Raw genomic sequence first — 14,161 nt, forward strand, 5'->3', positions numbered from 1 at the left:
CTGAACTCTTTCGTTCGCACGCACTGCGCACGCACCTGTAATTAATCGCGCAGCTCACTCGGGTCCATAGGCACAGCGTTCCGCTAATCCTTCTGCTTACTGTGCCTGCTGTGCTTAATGTGCCTGCTGCTGTTGCTGCTGCTGCTTGTGCTTCACAGTGAGGTGTGGAACAGCAACCATCCTGGGCTCCTGCTGCTGCTGCTGCTGTTGTTGCCGCTGCTGCTGCTGCTGTTCCCACCACTAACACTACTACAATACACGGTGCTGCTGCCGCTGCTGTTCCCACTGCTGGCTATCACTTCTGCTACTCTGCATGCTGCTGTTACTGCTGCTGTGCCCACCTCAGCCTAACCCTCAAATTTATACTAGCACAGCATCCATTCACAGCTCCTGCTGCTTTGCCAACCTCTGCCTCATCTGCTAATCTGCTGTTCCTACTGTTATATTAGAAGAGTGTCATGCTGTAGAATCTACAGAAACCTGTGGAGTTTTCAGACATTCCTTGTAGTGGCTTGGCGTGGTGTTGTCCGGACGCCTCCTGACATTGGGAGTCACTAGACAGGTTTTTAGTGTCCAATTGTAAATGTGATTTAGTTTTTTCTTTCTATACTCTGTATCGTCCAGTGTGCGTGTCTGTCTAGATAAAAAAAAACAGAAATGTAATTATATCTTTGTACTGACTGTTATAAACTGTGGTGGTTTCCAATTAAAAGTAACAGATGTCGAGCAAGTGCACACTCTACATACGCATTTGCTCGGGTGTTATATGCAAATGCACAGTGACTTTCCCTCTTTGAATCACTTGAGCAGATCTGTATGCGTCTGTAGAGAAGAGAGTGTCGGACATACCGCAGACTGCGTATGACGTGGTACAAGACTGTACGTCAGGATTTACTGTGTAATGTCGCAACTGGACAAAGAATAATAGTCTTATGCACACGCTTATCCCCTTTGAAGACAACTCACCATAGCACTATCGTCAGAAAAGTCAAATAATCATAATTAAATATGTATAAATTATTTGCTGTCAGCGTCGAAATAAGAACGCAAATCGGAGAATAAGACTAGCAGATCGATACAGAAAAAAGCGGTGAAACAAATAAATCTCTAGCTGCCAACCTCGCCACAGGATCCCAACAGGAAAGGTGAGAAAAGTGGGCGTGTTAAGCGGCTCCTGCCGATATGAGGGGGTGGTGCTAACATCACCGCGCCTGGGAGGGGAGAGGAGGAGGAGGAGGAGGAGTCCTGGGGAAGGCAGAGGAGGAGTCCTGGGGAAGGAGGAGGAGGAGGAGGAGGAGGAGGCGGTGGTGGTGGTGGTGGAGGAGGAAGCAGGAGGAGATTTCTCGAAGATTGGGGGACCCAGAAGAAGGAGGAAGGGAAGGCCGGGTCACTCGTCTGACTCACTCATCACTTATCCTTCACTGGTTCTGACGTCCGTTTTGAGGACGTCATTAACGAGAATTTCTCCAACGGAGAGGCTAAAGAGGTACTATGTTAAGTGAGGTGACCGTAGCTGTGTGAGCGCCTCGGGCTGTTGTCATTGCTGGGCGTAATTGGTAGTTTGCCGGGCTGATTGTGGGACTTTTACCGGTGAAATCCAGGAAGTAGAATATTCTAATGCCCCCGTATTTCTGTCGTGGTGAGACAGGGAGGGATATTAGCCAGATTTTTTGCCTTCTCGGGTGTTCGGACAACATGACAGTGGCCATGGCTTCCTCTAAGGCGGAAGTGCATGAGAGGGACTTGGTGATGCGTACGAAGCGCGGGTCGCCGACGGACGATAGGGATTCGGACACGAGTGTCAGGATTCCACAAGTGAATAACTGGAAAGATGATCAAGCTCCACAAGCAGCAGTAGAGACGGACGAAGAGAGCGATGCTGGGAAGAGCAGCTGCAGGAGGAATTCAGCTTCGATGATGTACGCTGAACCCACAGACTTGAGCGTGAAAAAGCACAACCCCACTACCAACCCTACAAACAACAACAACAGCCATCACACCAACAACAATCACCTGGAGATGCAGATCCCCAGTCCGAGGTTGAGTCTCAGCTCCATCGGCAGTAATAATAACAATAGCCAAAGCAACAACCCACTTCATCCCTCCCAACGCCGAACCAGCAGCCAATTTTCCCCTCCGCCTTCCGTTAAGAGTTCCTTTTCCATTACTAACTTGCTCAGACCTCCGCCAAAAACCAAAGAACTGCCCGAAGACCTCAGCAGGGCTGGGAGGAACAGCGTGCTGCCTCTACACGAAGTCTCTGTAGCGCCCCAGCACATCGAACCACAACAGTCTGAGGCTAAACATCCGGCCGTGAAGAGGAAGATCGAAGAGGTGGAGCAGGAGATTGATGTGGAGGAAGAAGAAGGTGAGGAGAAAGACTGCGACGCTGAGGAAGAGGAGGACGAGGAGGACGTCGGAGGAGATATGGGAATCAGCGAGACACTTCTCAACGAGGAGTCCAAAGGTAGGGAAGCTCAACGACCTACTGCATCTATTATCTCTCTCTCTCTCTCTCTCTCTCTCTCTCTCTCAACCTTCAGCCTCACCTTCACTACAATTCACAGCTATACACAATTCGAAAAAGAAACTTGACATCTTTCCATCCATCTTTCCATCGCAACTATTGCGAGTAGATAAGGATGCAGAGACAGACCGAAACGTCATCTATCCTTTCCAAATTGTGGATTAGTCTGAACTGTCCCAGTTACGGTACAGTGACTCTTATTCTTCTCATTTCTTATTGCTATCTCCGTACATCTCAGGCACCAGCAGAGAGCTAGCACCACGCTCAGTCATTAACACTGGGGATGATAATTCTCAATGACTCCCCCAGTACACTTGACTTAACATTTAACGATTGTGATACAGTACCCAGCGTCCGAGGCATCACATTCATAATGAATGCTAAACGATCATTTCAATGTTATTATCAATGCATAAATGTTTCCTTACACTTGCTGTCCCTGTTCACCTAGCAGTAAGTAGGTACCTGGGTGTTAGTCGACTGGTGTGGGTTGCATCCCGGGGGCTGGTAGTATACCTTACACAGGCTGGACTGATTTGCATATAAAAAGAATGAACACTTTCATCGTCATTCATATATATATATATATATATATATATATATATATATATATATATATATATATATATATATATATATATATATATATATATATATATATATACTTCGAAATATACAAGAATGCGTGTGATCGCCCGCGGATACGCGTAGACATACTTGCGGATGCATGCGCGCACCTGCGGGTAATTTCACATACGCGAGGATGCTACCTTCCCCATGATAATTTTCCCCTTACTGCTGAGGCCAGCACCCGAGGCTGTGAATTGCATTAACCACAACTTGTTTATGTTCTCCTTACGGATCTTCCTGTAAGTCGACTTTCAGAACACAGTTATTTAGTAATTCCTCATAGACCTGCATAAACAACCTAAACCTATTTAACTATGTTTTGCTTATAAAATATCCAACATTACCCACAATGTCAATTTCTTGATGCAAATACTATTTTATATATTTTAAGTTAGGTTAGGAGAGTTTATGTTAGTTCAAGGTTGGTTAGGGTTACATTACTTTTTCTAGAGTTGGCTAACTAATGTTAGTTTTTTAAAGGTTTATTTAAAAATGAGCATTTTACCATAAATAACTAGATCATAAAAGGACCGCTATAATCTAGCACAGGAGATATACATGGTGAGGGGTATATCACCGAGACTTTATTTTAAACCCCTACTTTATAAAGTACTCCTGACTGGTGGTGAACAGGTGACATGCAGCTTTAGTGACCCTCGAGTACTCAGTAGCCTTTATACCCCAGTAAACAAAACAAGTCTGGCAACAAGATGGCCCAGCGTAGCTAGGAAACGTACAAATTTGCGCGAGAGATCACTGACGAAGGAAGACGGTTTCGACATAAATATTTTTCCCGTTTTTGTACAGTGATAGTAAAAACGCCTCATTTGCATCTGAAGTATTTGGCACAAGTTTAGCATCGGTGTTGAAGGGCAATTAGGCAGTTAGGTTGCGTGGTTACTTATTAGGGTGGCGACAGGTACGGTAGTTAGGTGAATAATTACGTGTGGGCGCATATACGACCTTGGGGAAGCTATGTTAATGTAGAGAGAGAGAGAGAGAGAGAGAGAAATGGGAGATTTTTTGTTTAAATTTTCGCCTAAGATTTAGAGAGATATTAACGCTCCAGAAAGTAGTTATCTTATAATAATCTAGTTTCTTGATTATGATCGACACACACACAAAATCACGCACACAATCACACACACACACACACACACACACACACACACACACACACACACACACATACACACACACACATATAAACACACACACACACACTCACACTCACACACACACACACACACACACACACACACACACACACACACACACACACACACACACACACACACACACACACTCACGCACACACATACTCACACAGTCACACATAGCTGTCGCTACCATATACGATATTCGCTTAGCATATGTCAGGAATCCAAATGTTCTTAGTTTGTTTTTCTCCCATCTGTCTTCATTATGGCAGAGAAGGACGGAAGGAGGGAAGATTGGAAGGAAGCAAGGAGTTAGGGAGGGACGGAAGGAGGGAGGGAGGGAGGGAGGGAGAGAGGGAGGAACGGTGGGAAGCAGGCAGAGAAGTGAGGAATTGGAGAGGAATGTGCGGAGAGAGGGATGGAGGGAGAAAGGTAGAGACGAAAGGGAGTAGACACATGTAGGGAGAGAAAGAGAAGCAGAGAGGAAAGGAGCTATAACGGAAGGGAGATTTTAGATATAATAAAGAAGGTCGGGAAGGGGAAAGGTTAAAACCGACATAATATATATAATACAAACTTCAATCATAAGTCATCAGAATAAACTATAAAAATCACTTATTACGGAATTTTTATAGTCATATGGAATCACCAAACCCGAAGGGGTTACAAAGCCTCTTGAAAATGCAAGGTAAGCAAATCTAGTGCAAGGAAAGGGAAGGGTAACTCCTGTGTTTTAAATCAAGAGCCTCTTCGCCGATATCAAGGCACTATGTCTTGTCCCTTGAACAGCCAATAGCAGACATGTAAAATACATTGGCTTATTTTTTTTTTTTTTTTGTAAAATAAGGCACTCCAACTGTTTCGTTATTCAGTGCTAGGAACATACAGACAGAGAAGGTACCTGAGCCGTTGTGGTCAGATTTAGCAAGACAATTCAACGCTGGAAAATTTTTGGTCTCCGAGAGTTCCCCTTCAACGCTGGACAATTTTTTCTGACCTCCAAGAGTTTCCTTTTAACGCTGGATAATTTTTTGGCCTCCAAGAGTTTCCTTTTAACGCTGGATAATTTTTTGGCCTCCAAGAGTTTCCTTTTAACGCTGGATAATTTTTTGGCCTCCAAGAGTTTCCTTTCACCTCGTCTCGCCTTCATTAGCCCAGTTTAGAGTGGCCTCCTGAACCCTGGGCGGGGCTGAGTGCTTGTAAACACACGGGACTGGGAAGCGTGTGGGAAAACACGTGACCAACCTCAATCACAAACCTCTCTAACCTCCGCTGCCTTTCTAATGCCGCTGCCCCTGACGCCAGCCACCCACTCAAGACCGGGGGGTCGAACCTTACTGCTTGTCGTGACAGTTTTGGAAGCACTGTTGTTACCGCCCTGCTTGACGTGACTTCTGCTTTAATAATAATAATAATAATAATAATAATAATAATAATAATAATAATATTATTATTATTATTATTATTATTATTGTTATTGTTATTAATCTTGAATTTTGAAGCTAAATTTCCTGAAGGAGAAAATTTTTTGTTGGACACTGATAGTTGATGTCTGTATAGTTGACGTCACTGTGGTTGACGCCACTATATAACCGACGTCACTGTTTCTTTTTTTGGAATCACTAATAGATGACGTCGCTATTATCCACGTCGTAAGTTACTGAATTCACTAGAGCTAACGTCGCTGCCGCTGCTGCTTATTTGAAGTCACTGTGGCTGACGACGCCGCCGTAGTTATTGAGGTCATTCTTGGCTGACGACGCCGCCGTAGTTATTGAGGTCATTCTTGGCTGACTTCGCCCCCAGGGCTGACGTCACTATGGGTTGAGGAGAACTGATAGTTCCCACACCTTCCTACCGCCACCTTCAGGCGAATTTGAAGTCTCTCACCAGACTTGACCTCAAACCCCTGCGGCCGCTTTGGTCACGCTCTTTGCGCCTCTATCATTATCACACTTGTAAATCTCTCTATTATCTTCCCTCTATGCGTCTTTCTCTCCTTGAGCAAGCTCCCCGCCGGGAGAAGCAGGTGTAGACGAGCTCTCTACGCAGCATGAGGCGCCTCGATAGAGCTCTACACGAGAATGATCTTTTCGTAACGTCGGTTTTACGTTATAATGGCTTGATAAAGCTCTACACTATAAGGTGACTTGATAAAACTCTATATTACATGGTGACTTGACTGAGCTCTATACAGTGTAATAACTTGATAAAGCTCCATGTAGTAATGTCAATCGATAAAGCTCTGCACAGAATGGTAACTTGATAAAGCTCTGCTTACAGTATGAAGACATGATAAAGCTCGATATAGTGTGGTGACCACAGTAAGCTCTGCTTATCCTTCTTTCCACCATAATGGAATTTCCTTGCCTCGGTTCCCGAACCATTCTTTCTTAATTTCATTCTCGTAGAATTACCGACAATATGTACAGTAAAAGGACACAAGTGCAACTAATGTGACATTTTATTGTGGCAACGTTTCGCTCTCCAGGAGCTTTGTAACGGCTTGTCAAAGCTCCTGGAGAGCGAAACGTTGCTTCAACAAAATGCCACATTAGTTGCACTTGTGTCCTTGTACTTAATTTCATTCAGTCATTCCCTATTTCCGTGACCCATTCTCTGCTCCCCATTTTTTTCCACTCCCATTTCTATCACTAGCACCTTTAAACCCCCATTCCTGCCTATGGAATGAACCTATTTCCTGTTCCACTCTCCTCTGTGACCCCCATCCCCATTCTCCTTTTATATTCCCTTCCATTCTTTCTCTCTACTTACCAGTGAAGTCGTGACGGCCACGAGGAAAGTGTCAGGGAGGGAGCTGGTGGGAAGAGGCTGAGGGGAGAGAAGGGGGGTGAGGGGAAGGGGTTAATAAGCTTAGACAGTCTTCCCCTCATTGGTAGTCACCCTGGGTAACCAGGATGTTGTTTCCCCGACGCTGCTGCCCAGGTGCACGAGGACTCTGCCTTAGTGAGTTTCTCTTGTCGCTCCCGTTGCTTTACTGAGTGAGGTAATTTCGTGTTAAGAGTGCTATTATTATTATTATTATTATTATTATTATTATTATGGTTATTGATATTATTTTTTATACTATTAGTAATAATAGCAGTATTAGCAGCAGCAGTAGTAGTAGTAGTAGTAGTACTAGTAGTAGTAGCAGTAGTAGTAGCAGTAGTAGTAGTAGTATTTTAAAATATAATAAAAGTTATACTGACAGATAGGTTCATGTCTCTGTGTCATTCACTACCAAATGTGTGATGAGAAGGTTGGATCACAGTTGGTAGCGACCGACACAACTAAATCGCTGAAGAGCTGGTCACGAAGTTATCCTATTTGAGGTGGCGTAGGTGAGTAATACAAAGGTGAGCTTGATACAGTGGTACACCACGGTTACAGTCCCAGTCCATTCTTCCCTCAATTTATTCAACGTCGCTAATATACTTACAAGGGGCCCAAGAACTTTTAACATGTAACTCCGGTGGCTGCTACACACACGATCATAAGTGCATGAATATCTAATTGTTTAGGTGTATCCGGGTTTATGTCACTGAAGACAGAATGAATACTTACATCAGAATCAAACGTATAAGGACGTAGCGAGTGTATGTCGAAGTGAATACCAAGTTGTATCTCTCTTTGTTGACGGAACAAATGACACAGGTTCAAGTCAACTCTGCAACCAGATATATATATAAATAAATAAATATATATATATATATATATATATATATATATATATATATATATATATATATATATATATATATATATATATATATATATATATATATATATATGCTCATCTAGACACTTTGCATAAGAGGTGAGTTTCGTGCTTGTGGCATGGTTACTGTGGCTGAGTCTGCGACACAAGCGTCACTGAACACAAATGTGAATTTTCTTTTTGGAATCCCAAAAAAACTGTGTCGTACGGTATTCAAAATCACAATCATCCCTTCATTGCGATTACTTTTTTTGTCAAGTAAACGGCAGTCGCCTGCTGAATCAGGGTGTGATGTAAAATATATGCTTTTCTTAAAATCAAAAAAGATTTAGTGTTTTTTTGCTATATATATATATATATATATATATATATATATATATATATATATATATATATATATATATATATATATATATATATATATATATATATATATAAAATTTAATGCTTGTACTGAGGTCAAACAGAATTTTCTCTTCACCAGATATTCTAAATTCCACTTATAAACTGCAGTCAAATTTTCCTTCTTATGACCAGTGTGTCGTAGGATACTGAACACTGTCATCATTCTGAAGGAAAAACAATGAGCCGTTCCCGACCCCAAAATTTCAATTTCAACGCAGCAGATGTTGCGTTAATACTCCCACCCTGGAAAAGTTGGAGGAAGGTGATAACTGGTGTTGCCTTTTCCTTCGTTGGATAAATCTGATTATTTTCCATTTCCTGGGAAATCTGGTTGTGACTTGAGCTGGTAACCAGTTGGCTTTGTGTGTGCAGACGGGATGAAGCGGCATAGAGGCGCTGTGGTTGAGGAGAGTAAACACAGTGTGCGTGGAAGTGAACAAAGGAATAGTAACGCAGAAAGATTACCAAACACTGTCACCGGGATCATACGTGGTATATATGGGGTAAGCAGTTCCGCGCTATCAGGGATCTCATTGAACGGTGGAAATCGTACATTTATCAAGTTCACCTCGGTGGAGGCGCTACCAGAATCATCTGCTCCGTGTCCACAAGGAGGTCACTGTTAGGATGGTGGACGTCTCTGAACGATGTACGTAAGACAAAGTCAAAAATCTTATCTTTGAAGCAAGTACGATATATATCAGAAATGAACCATACCACGGGTGGGATTAGAACCCGCGATCAGAGAGTCTGGAGTTTTGAGACTCTCTGATCGCGGGTTCTATCCCCACCCGTGGTATGGTTTGTTAGCAATCGTGTCATTACGATTTCGTGAGTCGAGTTATATCAGAAATGGTCTGGAGGCCCACGGCAGCTTACAGTTGCACAGAAGGGTCATTAATCGAAGAGTGCCTACATGAACTTCAGTGACGGTACGCGTCATTTAAAAATGACCCTACATCTTGCTATACTGTCCTATTTGAGACTTCCGACCACCGGGATACAAGTGCTAGTGACGCATGTAGAGCCGAGGCGCTCATTTAGGTTGTACACAAATTATGATTACATATCATACTACTGAACCCAAAAGAAGAAACAACCGAACAGAGAGAGGCAGGAACAGGTGGGGCCCAACGAAATAGTAATTGTAGCCAGTAAGTGGTGGTAGAACCCCAGAGACTTGAAATGGGATCTGTACCTGTGGAAGTAGAGGGCACTGAAATGCAGGATGATGCAGGGGGTGTGGCAGGATAGGTAGATCAGTTGCTGTCATCAGGAAGGATAGATGAGGGGCAGGCATTATGGTCGGTGGAGGAGCGAACATTAGTACAGGTAGAGGTTGTGTAGACGCCATGACAGGTGGATGAAGCAAAGATGTCAGTGGTAGCGCATGTGGGGGAAGGGGTTGAGGGAGACATAAATGAGGACCTGAGGAGATTATGTCCAGTACTGTTGGGCAAATGCAATTGGTAGTGTAAGCAGCTGCCTTACCTTTGTCACAATCACATTGAAAGGGTAACGTGATCGTCATAACGCTGAGCCTCAGATTCTAACAACGTCCTGTCGCCAAAGCAGCGATTCTCAGAAAAGAAGTCATGGGAAGAAACAGTGAGGCACAGAAGTGTGTGTGATACAGAAAGGACGATAGTGAGAGCAAGAATCAAGGTCTGTGGGATACATTATTTATCAAGAGCCGAGGTTTTCAAAGAAGTTTTCGTGACAGGTCGAGTGATGGGAACTCCGCGAAGAGAATAGGTGTAAAGAACAAGTCTGTTAGGAAAGAATGGCTCGGATTATTTTTACTGTAATTGTAAACGGAATGCGCAGCGATGTAAAGAAGTGTAGGCACTCTACTTTCCGCTTTCGGAGCTGTAACATCTCCACCCATCCTTCATAGTGCAAGTACTTTCAGATCTGTAACATTATCACTCATCCTTTAGAGTGCAGGCACTGCAGAGCTGCAACATCAGGCACTGTATTACACACCTCTAGAGCTGCAGCATCAGGCACTGTACCACACCTCCAGAGCTGCAGTATCAGGCACTGTACTACACACGTCCAGAGCAGCAGCATCAGGCACTGTGCTACACACCTCCAGAGCTGCAGCATCAGGCACTGTGCTACACACCTCCAGAGCTGCAGCATCAGGCACTGTACTACACACCTCCAGAGCTGCAACATCAGGCACTGTGCTACACACCTCCAGAGCTGCAGCATCAGGCACTGTACTACACACCTCCAGAGCTGCAGCATCAGGCACTGTGCTACACACCTCCAAAGCTGCAGCATCAGGCACTGCACTACACACCTCCAGAGCTGCAGCATCAGGCACTGTACTACACACCTCCAGAGCTGCAGCATCAGGCACTGCACTACACACCTCCAGAGCTGCAGCATCAGGCACTGTACTACACACCTCCAGAGCTGCAGCATCAGGCACTGTGCTACACACCTCCAGAGCTGCAGCATCAGGCACTGCACTACACACCTCCAGAGCTGCAGCATCAGGCACTGCACTACACACCTCCAGAGCTGCAGCATCAGGCACTGTACTACACACCTCCAGAGCTGCAGCATCAGGCACTGTACTACACACCTCCAGAGCTGCAACATCAGGTACTGCAATACACACCTCCAGAGCTGCAGCATCAGGCACTGCACTACACACCTCCAGAGCTGCAACATCGGGGCACTCCACTACACACCTCCAGAGCTGCAACATCAGGCACTCCACTACACACCTCCAGAGCTGCAACATCGTGCACTGTACTGCACACCTCCAGAGCTGCAACATCAGGCACTGTGCTACACACCTCCAGAGCTGCAACATCAGGCACTGTACTACACACCTCCAGAGCTGCAACATCAGGCACTGTGCTACACACCTCCAGAGCTGCAACATCATGCACTGTACTACACACCTCCTGAGCTGCAACATCAAGCACTGTGCTACACACCTCCAGAGCTGCAACATCAGGCACTGTGCTACACACCTCCAGAGCTGCAACATCAGGCACTGTACTACACACCTCCAGAGCTGCAACATCAGGCACTGTGCTACACACCTCCAGAGCTGCAACATCATGCACTGTACTACACACCTCCTGAGCTGCAACATCATGCACTGTGCTACACACCTCCAGAGCTGCAATATCAGGCTCTGTGCTACACACCTCCAGAGCTGCAACATCAGGCACTGTACTACACACCTCCAGAGCTGCAACATCATGCACTGTGCTACACACCTCCAGAGCTGCAATATCAGGCTCTGTGCTACACACCTCCAGAGCTGCAACATCATGCACTGTGCTACACACCTCCAGAGCTGCAATATCAGGCTCTGTGCTACACACCTCCAGAGCTGCAGCATCAGGCACTGCACTACACACCTCCAGAGCTGCAACATCAGGTACTGCACTACACACCTCCAGAGCTGCAACATCAGGTACTGCACTACACACCTCCAGAGCTGCAACATCAGGCACTGCACTACACACCTCCAGAGCTGCAACATCGTGCACTGTACTGCACACCTCCAGAGCTGAAACATCAGGCACTGTGCTACACACCTCCAGAGCTGCAGCATTTGGCACTGTACTACACACCTCCAGAGCTGCAGCATCAGGCACTGTGCTACACACCTCCAGAGATGCAACATCATCCACTGTACTACACACCTCCAGAGCTGCAGCATCAGGCACTGTACTACACACCTCCAGAGCTGCAACATCAGGCACTGTACTACACACCTCCAGAGCTGAAACATCAGGCACTGTACTACACACCTCCAGAGCTGCAACATCAGGCACTGTACTACACACCTCCAGAGCTGCAACATCAGGCACTGTACTACACACCTCCAGAGCTGCAACATCAGGTACTGTACTACACACCTCCAGAGCTGCAACATCAGGCACTGTACTACACACCTCCAGAGCTGCAACATCAGGCACTGTACTACACACCTCCAGAGCTGCAACATCAGGCACTGTACTACACACCTCCAGAGCTGCAACATCAGGCACTGTACTACACACCTCCAGAGCTGCAACATCAGGCACTGTACTACACACCTCCAGAGCTGCAACATCAGGCACTGTACTACACACCTCCAGAGCTGCAACATCAGGCACTGTACTACACACCTCCAGAGCTGAAACATCAGGCACTGTGCTACACACCTCCAGAGCTGCAACATCAGACACTGTACTACACACCTCCAGAGCTGCAACATCAGGCACTGTACTACACACCTCCAGAGCTACAACATCATGCACTGTACTACACACCTCCAGAGCCGAAGCATCAGGCACTGTGCTACACACCTCCAGAGCTGCAACATCAGGCACTGTACTACACACCTCCAGAGCTGCAGCATCAGGCACTGTACTACACACCTCCAGAGCTGCAACATCAGGCGCTGTACTACACACCTCCAGAGCTGCAGCATCAGGCACTGTACTACACACCTCCAGAGCCGAAGCATCAGGCACTGTGCTATACACCTCCAGAGCTGCAACATCAGGCACTGTACTACACACCTCCAGAGCTGCAGCATCAGGCACTGTACCACACACCTCCAGAGCTGCAACATCAGGCGCTGTACTACACACCTCCAGAGCTGCAGCATCAGGCACTGTACTACACACCTCCAGAGCTGCAACATCAGGCACTGCACTACACACTTCCAGAGCTGCAGCATCAGGCACTGTACTACACACCTCCAGAGCTGCAACATCATCCACTGTACTACACACCTCCAGAGCTGCAGCATCAGGCACTGTACTACACACCTCCAGAGCTGCAGCATCAGGCACTGTACTACACACCTCCAGAGCTGCAGCATCAGGCACTGTACTACACACCTCCAGAGCTGCAGCATCAGGCACTGTACTACACACCTCCAGAGCTGCAGCATCAGGCACTGTACTACACACCTCCAGAGCTGCAACATCAGGCACTGTACTACACACCTCCAGAGCTGCAGCATCAGGCACTGTACTACACATCTCAAGACCTGCAACATCAGGCACTGTGCTACACACCTCCAGAGCTGCACCATCAGGCACTGTGCTACACATCTCCAGAGCTGCAACATCAGGCACTGTGCTACACACCTCCAGAGCTGCAGCATCAGGCACTGTGCTACACACCTCCAGAGCTGCAGCATCAGGCACTGTGCTACACACCTCCAGAGCTGCAGCATCAGGCACTGTACTACACACCTCCAGAGCTGCAGCATCAGGCACTGTACTACACACCTCCAGAGCTGCAACATCATGCACTGTACTACACACCTCCAGAGCTGCAACATCAGACACTGCACTACACACCTCCAGAGCTGCAACATGAGGCACTGCACTACACACCTCCAGAGCTGCAACATCAGGCACTGCACTACACACCTCCAGAGCTGCAACATTAGGCACTGCACTACACACCTCCAGAGCTGCAACATCAGGCACTGTGCTACACACTTCCAGAGCTGCAGCATCAGGCACTGTGCTACACACCTCCAGAGCTGCAGCATCAGGCACTGTGCTACACACCTCCAGAGCTGCAGCATCAGACACTGTTCTACACACCTCCAGAGCTGCAACATCAGGCACTGCACTACACACCTCCAGAGCTGCAACATCAGGCACTGTACTACACACCTCCAGAGCTGCAACATCAGGCACTGTGCTACACACCTGAACTGCAACATCAGGCACTGTA

General features: G+C 46.3%; 1 protein-coding gene across 1 annotated transcript in view; it reads left to right on the plus strand.

The window, feature by feature from the left end:
* The first annotated feature begins 1,690 nt into the window (after positions 1-1,690).
* The window catches only part of LOC128704149 (barH-like 2 homeobox protein), a 77,846-nt gene continuing 65,375 nt past the window's right edge, over positions 1,691-14,161 (plus strand). The window contains exon 1 of the mRNA XM_070091799.1: positions 1,691-2,467. Coding sequence (XP_069947900.1) covers positions 1,696-2,467 — 772 coding nt within the window. The 5' untranslated portion in view covers positions 1,691-1,695. The remainder of the gene's footprint in view (positions 2,468-14,161) is intronic.

This window comes from Cherax quadricarinatus, chromosome 37 (assembly GCF_038502225.1).
Source record: "Cherax quadricarinatus isolate ZL_2023a chromosome 37, ASM3850222v1, whole genome shotgun sequence".
NCBI classification, from domain to species: Eukaryota; Metazoa; Arthropoda; class Malacostraca; order Decapoda; family Parastacidae; genus Cherax; species Cherax quadricarinatus.